Source organism: Colletotrichum gloeosporioides (genome assembly GCF_011800055.1).
Source record: "Colletotrichum gloeosporioides strain Lc1 chromosome Unknown consensus_1, whole genome shotgun sequence".
Classification (NCBI taxonomy): Eukaryota; Fungi; Ascomycota; class Sordariomycetes; order Glomerellales; family Glomerellaceae; genus Colletotrichum; species Colletotrichum gloeosporioides.
This window is the reverse complement of record NW_025544646.1, coordinates 400,239-415,036: the sequence shown is the minus strand read 5'-3', so window position 1 is coordinate 415,036 and position 14,798 is coordinate 400,239. Positions and strand designations below refer to the sequence as shown.

General features: G+C 54.8%; 4 protein-coding genes across 4 annotated transcripts; 3 read left to right on the top strand and 1 right to left on the bottom strand.

Annotated features, from left to right (window-relative positions):
• Positions 1–312: 312 nt before the first annotated feature.
• Positions 313–2,001, top strand: GCG54_00009897 (uncharacterized protein; the record flags this gene model as incomplete). The annotated part of the gene is made up of 3 exons (XM_045409834.1): positions 313–357; positions 410–704; positions 761–2,001. The coding sequence occupies 3 exons, from the start codon at positions 313–315 to the stop codon at positions 1,999–2,001; spliced, it is 1,581 nt and encodes a 526-aa protein (XP_045271371.1).
• A 4,763-nt stretch (positions 2,002–6,764) lies between these two features.
• GCG54_00009896 (uncharacterized protein) lies at positions 6,765–7,587 on the top strand (the record flags this gene model as incomplete). The annotated part of the gene is made up of 3 exons (XM_045409833.1): positions 6,765–6,879; positions 6,976–7,061; positions 7,189–7,587. 3 exons carry the CDS (start codon positions 6,765–6,767, stop codon positions 7,585–7,587), a joined length of 600 nt encoding a protein of 199 aa, XP_045271370.1.
• A 721-nt stretch (positions 7,588–8,308) lies between these two features.
• On the top strand, positions 8,309–10,195 carry GCG54_00009895 (uncharacterized protein; the record flags this gene model as incomplete). Its single annotated transcript, XM_045409832.1, has 1 exon — positions 8,309–10,195. One exon carries the CDS (start codon positions 8,309–8,311, stop codon positions 10,193–10,195), a length of 1,887 nt encoding a protein of 628 aa, XP_045271369.1.
• A 2,872-nt stretch (positions 10,196–13,067) lies between these two features.
• Positions 13,068–14,552, bottom strand: GCG54_00009894 (Dimethyl-sulfide monooxygenase; the record flags this gene model as incomplete). Its single annotated transcript, XM_045409831.1, has 1 exon — positions 13,068–14,552. One exon carries the CDS (start codon positions 14,550–14,552, stop codon positions 13,068–13,070), a length of 1,485 nt encoding a protein of 494 aa, XP_045271368.1.
• Positions 14,553–14,798: the final 246 nt, after the last annotated feature.

Sequence of the window (14,798 nt, the reverse complement as noted above, 5' to 3'; positions counted from 1 at the left end):
CGTTCAAATTTTGCTTGCAAGGGCTTGGTGGATGGCGTCTTTCGATGGACGGCTTCTCTGCGCGCTGTCTTTGGTGATGCCGGAGCGGAGCAGTGGGACCTCGGTTCTCACCGCCGGAGGAGGACTCGACTCGCAGTCCTGGAGGAGCGATTTGATATTTGCGCAAGGACCGGAGTGGTGGGGGCTCGAGGACTCCAAATGTTTAGCGCATTGATCGGCTCGGGAAGCAGGTGCGACCGGCGAGGGGAGCTCGGTCTCGAGAGGCACCTGGCATTAAAAAGCTCCCGCCGCCCCCCTCATTAGCGTTGCGTCATGAAAAACAAGCTTCTTGCGCCATTATATCCGGAAATCTTCTTTGTCTGAAGCCGCCGTTAGTGTACCAAAAGAGCAACAACTCCACGAGGGGCAGAACCTTAGAGCAAGCAACGGTCAACCGGTGGCGCCCAACACTAACTACCCCATGATGCTGGAATCATGGACTGCCAAACTCGTCTTCGGCCTAGTGGCGGCCGCGGTGCTGTACCTCTGGAGGATCAATTGGGCCATGTCGAATACCCCGCCTGAGGCTCAGCGGGTGTCGCCGGATCGATGGACGCCAGACCGTGTTAAGCGTGTCTTTGAACGCATGGAGAAGCAGCCCATCGACTGGACACCACACTTACCCCCAAAGCTGAATAGACGTTATGTTATTGTTGGCGGAGCTGGTACGATGGCCCCTTTGATGATACCCATCTGACTGCGCTGACCGTCTTCGTCACAGGCTTAGTTGGAGGACAACTTGCGATTCAGCTGATTGCGCGCGGCCACCCCCCCGAGGCGATCCGTATCATCGACTTCCGCAAGCCCTTACGCGATGATATGAGCGAAGGCCCTGTGTCGCAAGTCGATTTCGCCCAGGCTGACATATCCTCAGAGTCGGCAACCTCTGCTGCGTTTGCAAAGTCATGGCCTAAGTCTGTCGCTCAGCTCCCTCTGACAGTGTTTCACACTGCGGCCGTCATCCGGCCGTCTGAGCGCAGCCCGATGGTGTACGACCGCTGCTCTCGCGTCAACACGACTGGCGCCGCTCACGTTCTGGCTGCCGCCAAGGCCTCCGGCGCCGGCGTCTTCATCTTCACGTCGTCGTGCAGCGTTGCTCTGAAGCCCGTCAACTTCTTCAACTCGCCTTTCAAACAGTGGCCGGCGAACTTCGTGCAGGTGTTGAATGAGTTGGACTTTTGGAAACCACTGCGTCCTCATGGCGAGTTCTTCGCCAACTACGCCAGGAGCAAGGCAGAGGCTGAGCGTCTCGTCTGCGGTGCCAATGACATACCGGAAGACCCGTTGCAGGATGGAGGTTTCCGTACCGGCGCAATCCGACCTGGAAACGTCATTTACGGCCACAAGGATGACTACCTCATCGGCACAACTTTGAGAATGGCCAGCTTCCCGACCTTCACGGCGCCCTTCGTGCAGAACTGGGTGCATGGAGCCAATGTTGCGCTGGCTCATCTGCAATACGAAGCCGCTCTCCTCGGACCTCACGCGCACAAGGTGGCAGCGCGTCCATTCTTGGTGACTGACGGAGGGGCGCCTCCCACTTTCGAAGACTTTTACACACTGATCCGATCAGTGAGCGTGACACCATTTCACGTTCAGTACCCCCCGCCTGTGCTTTTGCTGCTCCTCGCCCACTGTATCGAGGCGTATTGTTTGTTGCTTTGGCACGTACCAGTGCTGCAGAAGATCTTCTCGGAACCGAGTATGCCGCTATACATGATGCAGCCGGCGAGTATAGCTGGCTCCGTCACTGCGCTGATCAACGACGCGGATGCGCGGAGGCGAGTGGAAGACGGCGGCCTGGGATATCAAGCCAAATGCACCAGCATGGAAGGGCAGTGTATGCAACTGGTGGCTTGGAACCGATGGGTGCGCAGCGGAGGCGAGGAAGTCAGGAATGAGAAGGGCCTCGTGAAGGACACCCTCGAAGTCGGTTTAGAACCGGTTGCGAGGAGAGCATGAGACATGATTTTGCATGTGCCCGATATGTAGAGGATAGATCTACACACGAAGCCAAAAGTAGGAAGGCGAGCGTATTTGTCAAATAGAATAGAGAATCTCTCAAGTTTGCGAGTGCCTGTCAATGTGTTCCCCATCGCAGAAGGTGTCACGGCAACAGAGGCCGGCACAAGCCGCATATGTCGGATGGCGACGTCGGAAGATTTGTTGCATGAGGTATTTGCTCCAGAAACGCGACTGTTTGTTGATTGGACGACGAGTGACATCTTGGTGCAGGACGGGTATCCGGAACTTCAGATCCACGTCCGGGCCCCACAGTCCCGGCCCGCCAAGTTGACAGCGTTGGGGGCGGCTGCATGGCGTGTGGAAGATCCCTTCTGGATCTATGACGATGGAATTTTCCACAATCCCATGTCAACACGGTTGTGCGTCCGAAGCCGTCGCTTCCTCGGGCTTTGGTGCCTGCTGTGCTGCTGGGGAAGACCTGGCGAGTGCTTGTTCCATTGAGTTTTTGGAGGGCGCGAGTTATTGAGACAGAATAGAGAAAGTCGCGCAAGCTGCGCCTCCCATCACGCCGCGCATCTATCAAAAGTCAAAGGCTTGGCACGATGCGGGCTGGTGCGTTCGTAAGCTTCGTGGCGGGGTTGTTGGCGGCGACGTCAGCAACCCTCACGGTGTGGCAGAGTTCGTATCGGCAGCCTCGTGCAGGTCTAGCCCACGTCTGCGAACAGAATCCGACGAAACTGCAGCAGTACACACACCACTTTTTCTTCGGGAGGTTGGTTAGACGGTTTCGTACTGGTTGGATGAAAAGGCAGCTAGACAATGCGGAGAATCTGTACGGCGCAGGCAGGCCCGAATGGTTGCTAGGGATGGCTCGACTAGAGAGACTTTGGAGCTGGGCGGGAAAAAAGGTCAATGAGACATTGGCTGTTGGCCGCATACCTCTGGTTGACTGGAATCCAACCAGGAATTAATGTCGCATGAGCACGAGGAGCTCCATATTGGGCAGACAACCAGCCTCTCGGGAAATCGAAGCCGGTTCAATGCTTTCGGAGCCGTCGTTGCCGCGGGATATCAAATCGAAGAAAGACAAAAGTGATAACCGTCAGACGATTTCGGGAACACCAACCCCTCACGGAGCAACGGCGGGCAAAGAACAACGGCTCCAGGATGTTGTTGATGACGATCGGTGGAAAGCTCGGCATGCAATTAGCCGTCATGATTGGACCAAGAGCTTGTGGAAGCTCCGCGCCCAGGACCGTGGGAGGCAGCTCACCGTGGTGTAGCGTGTGCAGGTAGCGTGTGCCACGGACGGTGGTACCCACGGCGGTACTACTGCAACAGCGTGCTTGCAGGCTTGGGCCTGTAGTGTAGGTGGACTGCTGGAGGTCCTGTGTTGTTCTTTCTGACTGGCCGCTTAGCCGATTTGAGAACGTCTTGTCTTGATTTCAGCCCCGGTTTTGGTAGAGGAGAGGCGGCCTCTTTGACAACGCAGATTGCCAGCTGGTGTTGGCGCTTGCAACGGCGCTGAAGCTTTGGGCAGGGACGTCCGTCCGTCGGCCGATAGGTGCTGGATGCCACCTCGGGGCTAGCGTAGCGTACCAACTTCGCAGTATCCGTCCTAGTATAGTAGAGAGTAGTTTCTTCTACCTTAGGTGCCAAGATGAGCAGCGATAAGGCACGGCAAGGAAAGAAAATAAACTGGAGCTGGTGCCGGGTTCGACCGCAAAAGCCAGTGCTTAGCAAGCAGCGGGCATCGGTCTGCGGAGGCCAATGACATCTGCCGTGCGTTATGGTTGAATGCTTATGAGCCTGGGGTGGTGATTATCCGTAGGGTGATTGCATTGCAAGAGATGTTTGAAAGCAAGGGGCCGCCAACAGAAACACGGAATGGCACTGGGATGCGGCAGGGGGCCCGATGAGCCAGCCCTGGAGAGCAGCGGCCAGAGACTGCCAAGAGCGAGAATGAGGAGGTTGTGATGTGAGAAGGGGTTGGTGAGGGCGAGGACTGTTTCGAAAGATGAGACGCTGTATCTGCCAGAGTGGTAGGTGATGATGGTACGGCACTGTGAAGTGCAAGTGCGGAGGAGGTTGTGTCGGCCGACGGTTGGAGTTGTGTTGTGCATGTGTCTTGTGTATTTGTCGGTGATGGTTCAGGTTGAGCACTGAACGCAGTCGTGTGCCCACTGAGGGGTTAGCACCAGCGTTCAGTGGGAGAGTCCACTATTGGACATGAACGACGGCGGGTTTAAGGCGGCGGACAAGAGCCTAGCGGTCCACAAGGTGCAGTGGGTTGGGCCACTTTTTGCTGGGCGCGTAAGAAAAGTCATCGATGATCTGAGCCTGAGAGGGTTGTGTTCGGGTTCCTCCCGGCAGTCTGGAGGAAACTCCGAGGAGAAGAGATGGGAGCGGTTCCATCCATTGAGAAGAAGAACAAGCAACAACGGACGCGACGGCACCACTGCAACAGGGAAATGGATTGCGTCCAGTTGATTGGCAATAGATACCCATGACCCCACACGCTGCAGGTCTCCCGGGCCACGGCAACATCCCAAAGCTGCATATCTGTGGCTGGTGCACCCTTCTGAGTCCATCCCCTCTTGGGACTAGCTCTGTTTTGCCGACTCCAGACAAGGGCAATCAGCCAATGGCTTTGCAGCGCGGAGTCAGAGGGAAAGAACGGCGGAAGGTGGAGCTGTGTTGGGTAACGTTAGCCCGAGATGAAGAGCCCGGGCCTGATGGGAAAATCTGAGTGGGAAAGAAAAAAAAAAATCTCGTCGTCCAGGTATGATGAGACAGAGACCACCGAGGAATGTGATTTGAATAGGCTTGGCACTGCGACCGTCGCTTAGGCCTAATGAACATCCCATCCCAACCTGTCTGTAGTCCGTCCCATCAGGTCGCGTCCGCGGGCAGTAGCCGCTTTCAGTTTGTGTGTCGTGTGTGCCAGAGTTTGGATAGACAGGAGGAACGGTGTGGTCGAGGCAGGGGCGAATTCAATTGATGGAAGCACATCGTTGCCATTGAGGCTCGTGTCCGTACCGGACCAGCTCCTCCCTCAGTCAGCTGGCAGGCTGCCTCGGGCTCTCGTGCAATGACGAGGGGAACCTCCAGCTTGGCATGACCAACGTGTGCACCGCCGGGGTTAAAAATGGAAGAAGCGAGAGAAAGATGCGACGAGGCGAGTGAGGCCATCACGAGGGACCGACGAAAGTTTCAGTCTCGGAGTCTCCAAAGTCTGAGGCGACAAGGGCCAGGCACCGCGGCAGGGGACAGCCTATGCCTGCCCAGCGCTGGCATCCACATGGCGGCGTGACGGTCCTTGCCAATTGGCGGGTGGTTGAGGCTTGATTGCAGCGTGTTAGTCTGCTGAAATTGCGCTGCAAATTTCAAACTTGGATTTGATTTTCTCTCGCGGCGCGCTCGCACCACACCAAAACATCGGGATGGCGCTGTCTTAGCTTTCTTCCAGAGCTATTTTCTGTGCGAGGTTAGTTGCACAAGTGCCTCAGAGCTGCTGCTTGGTGCTGGTGCTGCTGGTGTGCTGCAGCTGCGGCCACCCGCTTCAAGCAAAGCAAGCGTATCTGATGTTCGGATACGTACCACCCCGGCCAGACGGTTCGCGACCGCCCTTGCCGATAAGAGTCCGTCCCGGTGCGGCCTGTCTGTGCAGATGGATATGATGACGGTCCATCGCGGTGAGTGAGTGAGTGGGTGGGTGATGGCCAGTCGGGCAGCAGAGTTCTGACCTCGCGTCTCGCCTCGGTGTCGCCTTTCACCACAACAAGGAACGAGGGAAAGTTGCCCAGCACTTGACCAGAATGCGAATTTCTCAGTGGGAACTCGAAGAGATACGGCGGAGGTACGGCGGGCGCGTTGGAGAAGACACGCCAAGGCCGCGCTAGACACCACTTCCTGGTCTTTAAGGTAGGTACCTGGCTAGGAAGGTTCCCCTCTCCCCCCACCCGCCGTCCTCAGTGATGTGTGGATCCCAGCCACACACCTCACTGTTAGTGTGCCCACCCTTGCACGAATCCACACCCTGTTTGTGGGCAGGAGCCAAGACCACCAACCTGCGACTAAGAATCATCGTGGGAAGGAAGGGAAGGGACGGGAAAGCGAGGGAAAGTGAGGGCGAGCGGGCAAGCCGCAACACCTTTACTGTGTACCTACGCACACGCTTTGATTGCGGCACCTGCCCGGCCGGCTTGCCATTCTTTCCCCCTTCAAGAGGGAAGGTGCGGTTTCTGTTCCACCAGGACACCCTGTAAAGCTGCACCTGCTTTCTAGTCCAGCCAGTATTCCCCATCGCGCTTACCGCATCGGAGAGACAGGCACGGAAAGAACGTGGGACTGGGGACTTGCTGGAACAGCTGCCGCCACCGCTGTCGCTGTTGTTGCTCCAAAGGTACCTACCTACCCAATGCCTACCTGCCTTACCGACCTACTGCAAAAGGTACCTGCCTACCTACTGACTGCATGCTTGCCTCCCGTCATAATAAAACCACATCGTTGCCCATCTCGCCCTTCTGTTTTGACTGACCTCTTCTCTTCTCCCGTCCAACGTGCGTCAAACATCCCCACGAAGCAGATCAGGCAAAGAAACATCTTCACCGCCGTCTATCCGATTCTTGGACCGAATATTGCTTGCTTGCCTATCAGACAACGCTCCAGTCTTCTTCCGCCACAGAAATCAACCCAACAAACTTTCTCCGCACCACATCACCACACACCCAACAACAACAACAATCACCACCGTCAACATGCGTACTTCCTTCGCCGTTCTCGCCATCTCGGCCGTCACCGCCGTCTCTGCCCAGCGCAAGGTCTACTCTGCCGCTGACATCAATGTCGCCAATGTCAACCTTCAGACCAGAGGTATGTTTGCCCCCAAAAACACGAGGGAAAAAAGCCCCGGCACCATTCCTGTCGGGGCCGGCCTTACCGATCACAACTAGACCTTTGTGCTAACAGACATTTCTGCAGCTTCCTGGTGCACTGGTGAGCGCAACGTCTGCAATGTCCTTTGCAACCGCGCCACTACCAACGAGTGTGATCCCGTAAGTTGCCCTCTATTCCTTCAGACTGCGACAATTGAGTCGCTAGTCGCCTCTGAAGTTGTCGCAAACCTGGCGCAACAATCCTAGCACCCATTGTGATCTGACCGAGCTAACTCCACCTTTACAGGCTACCCTGAACTACACCTGCACCTGCTCCAACGGCACCGCTCCCGGACTCGAGTACTACGAGCAGACCCTTCCCACTTTCATCTGCAACCAGGCTTTCGAGGACTGCATCGCTGCCAACGTCGGCAACTCCCGCGGCCAGACCAACTGCACCGACTCCATCAAGTCCCAGTGCGGTACCATCGACGCCCAGGCCGATTCCGCTGCATCTTCCACCACCACCTCTGCCGCCGCTACTGGCACCGGCTCCGGCTCGACTACCGGCACTGGCACCGGCTCCCAAGCTTCCCAGACCCCCGCCTCCTCCAGCTCATCCGGCTACGCCGCCCCTACCGCCGCTCCCCGCTATGGCAATGCTGCCGCCGTTGCTGCGATTGGTCTTTTCGCCTACATGCTCTAGATGCACATCTTCTAGATCATGGCTGCCCAATTTAGTAATGGCTTCGCCTTGAATACGAGGCGAGCTTGCAGCCGCTTTCACTTCTCTGTATTCACCTTCCCTACTACCCGATCCCGCGTGCTTGCCACGCGGCACCCTAATTTTGATGAGGAATACGTGGAATTATGCGATGGAGACGATGGATATTCCCACCCGTATGGTATTTTGAAGTTCGAGGAGGAGTCAGTGCGTTACGGGGAATGGGTCGTGTTACCCAATGTTTGCTATGCATTTCGCGTTTAGGCATGATCAAAGACAGTCAAGACGACGACAAAAGAAATGAAGAATTGGCTCTGCAATCCCCTGTCCCTTCTGACACGTTTCGGGGCCATCTGCCTCCCGCCATGGGCTCTTTGTAAGGCCTGCCCAACAAAGGTAGGCTGAGACTTGGCCACGTTGATAACGGTTCACTGATAGTGTTCTTTTACGACCCTGCAGACAGCTCAAAGGGCAATGACAGATGTTGTCTGATATCCAGACAGTTCTTTAGCTATGTCAACACAATCACCTTGTTCAGTAACACGAGCTACACCAGGCATCGCGATGGATATAATACCCAGTGGTCGGTGACCAGTATCGTTCTCCGGACAAATCAACCAGCTCTTCTCAAACACTGCATCATTGACTGAAGCAGATCCATCTACCCTCAAAGGAAACGCAATCAACTCATCCAAACATCACCATGCCCGGGAAACAGATACCCGCAACTGCCCCTCGCGTGTCATTTGGCGTCGAGCTCGAGTTCTTTGTCGCACATGTTCTCGAAGGTAGCCCCGATCCCGACGAGGCCATCAAACATGACATTCAGCCACTGACTGTTGTCCCATACGACGAAAAATTCCCAGACAAGAGTAAACACGAGATCCCGGACGACTGGGTTCGCGAACAAATAAGAAAAGCGTTAATCAAAGCCGGCCTGCCCGTCTTCGGCAGCAAAGAGGAAATGGTCCCGGGATCCGTCCAGGCAAGCCATAGCGAAAAAGTCATGTCTGCATTCAGGATAGTGGACGACTGCTCACTCCGCGAATTCAGGCCTGAAAATTACTTGATGACGAAAGTCGAAGTGAACTCCCCCGCCATGTACGACATGCCAATCTCGTTCGATTTGATTCGCCTTGCGGTGAGCACGATCACGACCCAATTTCGATGCCGCGTGAACCCGACCTGTGGCTTTCACGTACATGTGGGCAACGGTCTAACCGAGAGGATCGACCCGAGAACGCTGAGAAACTTTGCGGCTTTGCTGTGGGCTGCTGACCCGTTCATCAGTAGACTCCACGCACCTTGGAGAGCGATCACGAAGTACAGCCAGTCGGCGCGCGTCAACGGGATCAACAGGGTGGGAGCTAACGAGGGCCCTGCCGATTGCCTTCTGGAGCAGTTGGCGAAGGGCCGCCCGTTTGGGTATTCCGCAGATTGGATGGGCAAGGTGAAGTATCTCGGGAGGGATCGATGGCTTGGTGAGTCTCCGGTTGCGGATGCTGACGAAGACAAGATGCTGCGAGAGATGGAGATGTACACCGCGGACGACGCAGCCCTCTTGAAGGCGGAGCCGTGGACCCATCGACCGCAGATTCCTCCGCCTGTCTTAAAAAAGGGGCCTGTTTCGAAGCCGACCGACGAGTTTGGTGAGCCGGTGATTGACTACGAGGCGCCTGTTCCGAAACCGGCAGACTTCGAAGAGTACAGGGCTTCCGCGGCGGAGAGGTTTGCGCCGCCGCGGCCGCGGCCGTCACCGTTGAAGCGCAAGTACCCCCGCGTCCCCGGCACGATGAGAAGGGACTGCCGCGACGACCCGGACTTCCTGAAGCCGTACCTGATGCGCTACGACGCCTATGGCCGCGACGCCGGCCCCATCGAGAACCCGGCGCCGCGCGTGGCCCCCAAGCGGACGGACGTCATGTCGGGCGTGCGGGACCTGCTGGCGGCGGACATGACGTCGGCGCAGATTGGCGAGATGATGCGCAACGTCATCGGGAAGCACATCAACTACCAGTTCGACGGGTACGCGCTCGGGTACATGCAGACCATCGGGGCGGTGCCGGAACAGCGTGAGACCGGGCGGATTTACTTCAACGCGAAGCACGACACGGTGGAGTTCCGCGAGGCGGCGGGGACGCTGGACATGGAGTGGATTACGGCGTGGGCCAAGATCTGCTGCCGGCTGCTGGAGTGGTCGCGGGACGTGGCGCCGGCGGAGTATATGGGCGTCATCAGGCTGCTGGCGTGGGCGCAGGAGGAGGAGGGCGCGGAGGGGGAGTACGATGTTGTTGACTTCTTGGTTGATTTGGGCTTGGTGGCCGAGGCGCGGGTATGTGAGGAGAGGCTGCACAAGGGGGATGCTGTGTTTTGGGAGTGTTTGAACTTTGAGCCTGATCCTGTCCGGGAAGGGGCTGCGATGCATTTGTTGGACGATTGGGAGACGATAGAAGCGAACGAGGTGGATATGGGAGGGATGGGGATGGCGGAGGAAGGATTGGGGCCGCTTGTTGGGGAGATTGTAGAGCTGGTGCAAAGTGGGCAGGTAAAGGTGAGTGAGGAGGAGGAGCCTGACATTTATGACCCTTGACCGAGATAGATTCTGTTGGTGATTTGGTTTTGGTTCGTGGAGTTGGGTGCTATTGTGTTGTTCGGTAAGTGGAGTGATGTTTTGAAATACTTTTGAAAAATACAGTTTTGAAGAGCTCTTGGTGCGGCTCATTGGTGACACGGAGCGATACAAACGGAATAGGCAGGTGAGCCGGACAAAGGATACCGAAGCTCCGGGTCACGGACCGCGGTGACCCACTCTCACCCGGGCCCGGCCGGTGAACGGCAGAATTGAGGAAGGAATTTTCTGATTGGTCCATTGGCACAGAACATCCTCCATCATCGATGGGACATTTGAAAACTAACCTGCCTACCTGAAGAGATTGTTATAAATAGGAGTGCGGGAAGTGTCAGTATTGGCCGTACTTTGTTGTCAAGACTTTTGTTTAAATATAAATATAGCACTTATCATTTGCACGTCGAATACCAGCACAATCGTCTGTTCCCAAGATTTGCTGACACGTGCATTCATCCTTACATATGAGGAGCAACGCCTGATCGATCTCCACTGCTGGGAAAACGCGTATTAATCGGCCCCTGCAACGCTGCTCTGTTCTGCTTTCTGGACGTTGTTGGGCTCAGTGTATGCTGTGCGAATACTCGACGGATGATGTGTATGGTTCCGCGTCCAAGCGATTCTGTTTTCCTGAAAGCTCTTTTCGTCACGGAGCGTCTAGTCTCAGAAGTATGCCACCAGAGCGTTCGACGAAGTAACACATCGCAACCTACACCAGACGATTGTCCGGTCGTGGGAAGCCTCAAAGAAGCCTCTGCATCTATCTTAAATACACGTCAGGAACGATGACGTCGAATGTCGATCGGCATTGCAAATGAGGAAGTTTCACCGAGTCGAAAAGAGCGAAGGGTGGTAGAAGAAGTATTTAAAGATCCTAGATCTCCTCGTCTGTTAGGAGAACGGCACAATCCGGGCTTGCTCCTTTGCCATACCTCAGGTCATGAGACCAAGGCCCCACAGAGCCAACGTCTTTTTGGGTCATTTCATGAGTATGTTGCGTCTCGTTGTTTATAGGGGTTAAGTACACAGCGGTTGGCACGTTTGTCTGTAGAGTATTTGTGGCTGTATGCGGCATTTAAGAAGGACGACACCGCTGAGCCTGTCTTTGGACGGTGAAGTCTTTCGGCATGATTTCCTCGCATTCGAGAGCATTATAGCAAGTTTCGCGCGCGTTCGGAAGCGGGTTCATTGGCAACGACGTGAGAGTCATCAATCATTGCGTTGTTGGCAAGAAATCAAATCCTAGATGTGCTAACAGCCGTCATTAAATAGATGCCTCGGCGCGTGGACTTTCGGCGCGAGCTTGATTGCTCAAACCACGTTGGCCATCGCGCCAGAGTCTAATTAGCGTGAACGCATATTCTCGCGCGTGATCTTCACTATAAATCTGAAGGCCTTGACAGAAGGGATATCACAGCACGAATGCCATCGTCGTACGGACTTGTTTATTCTCAGTCGGAATGCCTGAACAGAGCACAACGTCGCTTCAATCAAGCAGATTTCACCGTGTAATATCGATATGACTTGAGGTACGATCTTTGTTGCCATTGTCTTCAGCCGTCCCTTCTTCCAGAATACTTCACTACCCAGGGATTGAATGGCTAGTCATTGGTCAATAGCATGCTTGTATCTTCAGTTTTCTCATATGCCTCCTTCCCATGCGGCTCTAAATGATCTTACCACGCATTTCGCTTGGTTTTCGGGATTTTGAGCCGAGAACCCAATCAACAGAGCAGCTGGCCCTTTTGTAGGGAGTCTAAACTGAAGATGGGGCGTAACTTGTGGAAATGCTGGGCGTTGTGGTACCGGAATCAGTATTTCGTTTCCAAGAATGCGAATTATTTAGCCTTCCCTTCAGAGCAATAGGTCGCTGAGCAGGAGAACCCCGTTCGAGCATCCGTCTCAGCTTTTCCTATAATGCTTTCCAGAACACTACGCTTGTCAATCACGGACAGGATCGACTCGTGACTGACCACTCATGCCTGGTGGGTATTCTTGACGAGATCATAGGCAATGAAAGATGCCAGCGAATCATTTAGTGGTCTGAGACAAGAGCGGGGATGCCCACTTCGTGACGGCCTTGTCGCAATACGGATCAGGGTCGTCTTCAAATGCGCCAAGCGGCCAGTGTGCCCGCCGGTGCTCACCGGGTTTGCGCCGCCATAGCAACAATCTTAGAACCCGCAACGTTTATAACTCCCATAGGAACCTTGATAAATGAGGTGGATTCAGAACGTTCGGTTTGTTCGGCTAGTTTGAATCATTTGATAGAACCTCATCGAGGAAAGTTTAACGTGCGATCTCATAGGGAAGCATAAATATCCATAACGCGATGTCTCGACTTGGTGCGTGACAATGTGACAAGGGCGAGGCCCAGAGCGAAAGTGCTAGGAAACTCATGTGGAATGGGACGTAGTCATTTTTTGTGTTTCTTACGATGCTAAAGGCGTCGAAACCAGAGAGTGCGCTCATTGTTGTTTGTGTGGATTACTCCTTGTCGAGTATTCGGCTCACACGGGATGGGCCGGACTTGCTGGCACAACTTTGTAAATTCTATTGAACCCTCAAGTATCCTCACCTCGCAGGCTGATCTTCCCTTCAAATTACGGGCATAATCACCCCAGCCAGCAAGAGTCCGTAGCCGCGAACACAAACCCAAGTAAGCAGCAGTCAGAGCGACAGCCCCAGTGGATTGTTTTTTTCGGTAAGTTGACGAAAGGATTATAGAAGGTTATTAATAGCTTCTCCTAATGAAAGGGTTTATTTCTGGGTACATGAGATTTATGTGTAACACGTAGTGGCAAAGGATCCATACCTGTTGAATCTGTGAGACGCTCTAAAGTTGGCCTGATTTCTTGTCTTCCTTTCCCAAAAACGGTGGTCTATCCTCACCAGCCTGCCATTTGTACTTGCTTCCTGGGTGGTCTTCAGGCAGCCTCCTTGACCCAATAAACACTTCTCTTGCTGTCGCTCCCTCCTTCCCGACTTCAGACCTAAAGATTCCGCGCTTACGCAGTTCAGGAAGCAAATGCTCGATAATATCCTCAAAAGTGCCGGGGTTAGTAACATGAGCCAGGTTGAAACCATCAACATCGGCTCCTTGAACCCATCGCTCCAACTCATCAGCGGCTGTTGTCGGACTGCCGACAATTTTGGCGCCCATACCGCCGATGCTGAGGTATTCCACGATTCGCCTCTTCGTCCAGGGAAGATTGTCTGTGCCAGGGACGGTATCTGACCAGCGACGGACGATGGACCGGATGCGAGGAGAGTCGGTCATGAGAAAGTCCTCGTCATCTGGGTATCCGGACAGGTCGACTCCCGTCCAACCGCCGAATAGCGCGAGGGCTCCTTCGGTATCGGCGTACTTTAGGTAGTCTTGTCTCTTCGCCTCGGCTTCTTCATCTGTTGCTGCCACGATAACATTGATGCCCAAGATGATCTTGATGTGGTTGGGGTCTCTCCCCTCCTCGGCTGCGATCTTCCGAAGGTTATCCACCGTCTTCCGGACGCCTTCTATTGTCTGACCGCCGATGAAGATTGCTTCACCGTGCTTGCCTCCGAACCCATTTCCAGCTTCAGAGACACCAGCTTGGAAAAGGAACGGTGTGCGCTGTGGTGACGGCTCGACGAAATGCGGCCCCGGTACCTCGAAGTACTTGCCCTTGTGATGTATCTGACTGACCGCATCGCTGGCGATGTAAGTCCCGCTCTCGCGATCCGCCAACACGGCATCATCGCGAAAACTGCCCTCCCAGAGCTTGTAAAGCACCTCCAGATACTCATGAGCAATTGCATAGCGCTCATCGTGTGGGATCTGCTCCTGCAGGCCGTGGTTTCGCGCGGCGCTGTCCAGATATGAAGTGACAATGTTCCATGCCAGCCGTCCTTCGCTCAAATGGTCCACCGTCGACAGCCTGCGTGCCAGAGAATAAGGCTTCTCGTAGGTCAAACTCGCGGTAACCCCAAAGATGAGATTCTTGGTGGCCGCCGCCATGGCCGGGACCAAGTAGAGTGGGTCGTTGACGGGGAACTGCGCACCGGAGGCCAGGGCCGGGACCACGTTCGCCGGACCCTTGTACACGTCGTAGGGACCCAGGGTGTCGGCGATGAACATGGCGTGAAAGCCTGCGTTGTCTAGCAACTGCGCGAGCTCGGTCCAGAAAGAGAGTTTCTTGTATTGGTCGGTCTTGTTGCGAGGGTGCTTCCACAGGCCCGGGGCCAAGTGGCCGGGGGTGTTCATTACGAAGGCATTGAGAATGATTTGCTTTTTGACTTTGGCCGTGTTATCGCTCAAGTGAGCGTTTGTCGTGTCCGCCATGTTGAATGTGTTTTTTTTTGTTTCAAAGGCCAGAGTAACTGGGATTTCTGTTTGTGGAGGAGTGCTTCCAACCAAGCTCTTGAACGCGCCGTTGCTTGGATCTTGTCGATTTACCATCTTAACTTTATTCTGTTATCTCGTCTTGAAGGATTGCCGATCGCGCGTGTTTCGAAACCACAAAGATCCAATAGGTTTGGCGGGATTACGCATGGGTGGCTCTTTCGACATATTGCACCATCGCACGCA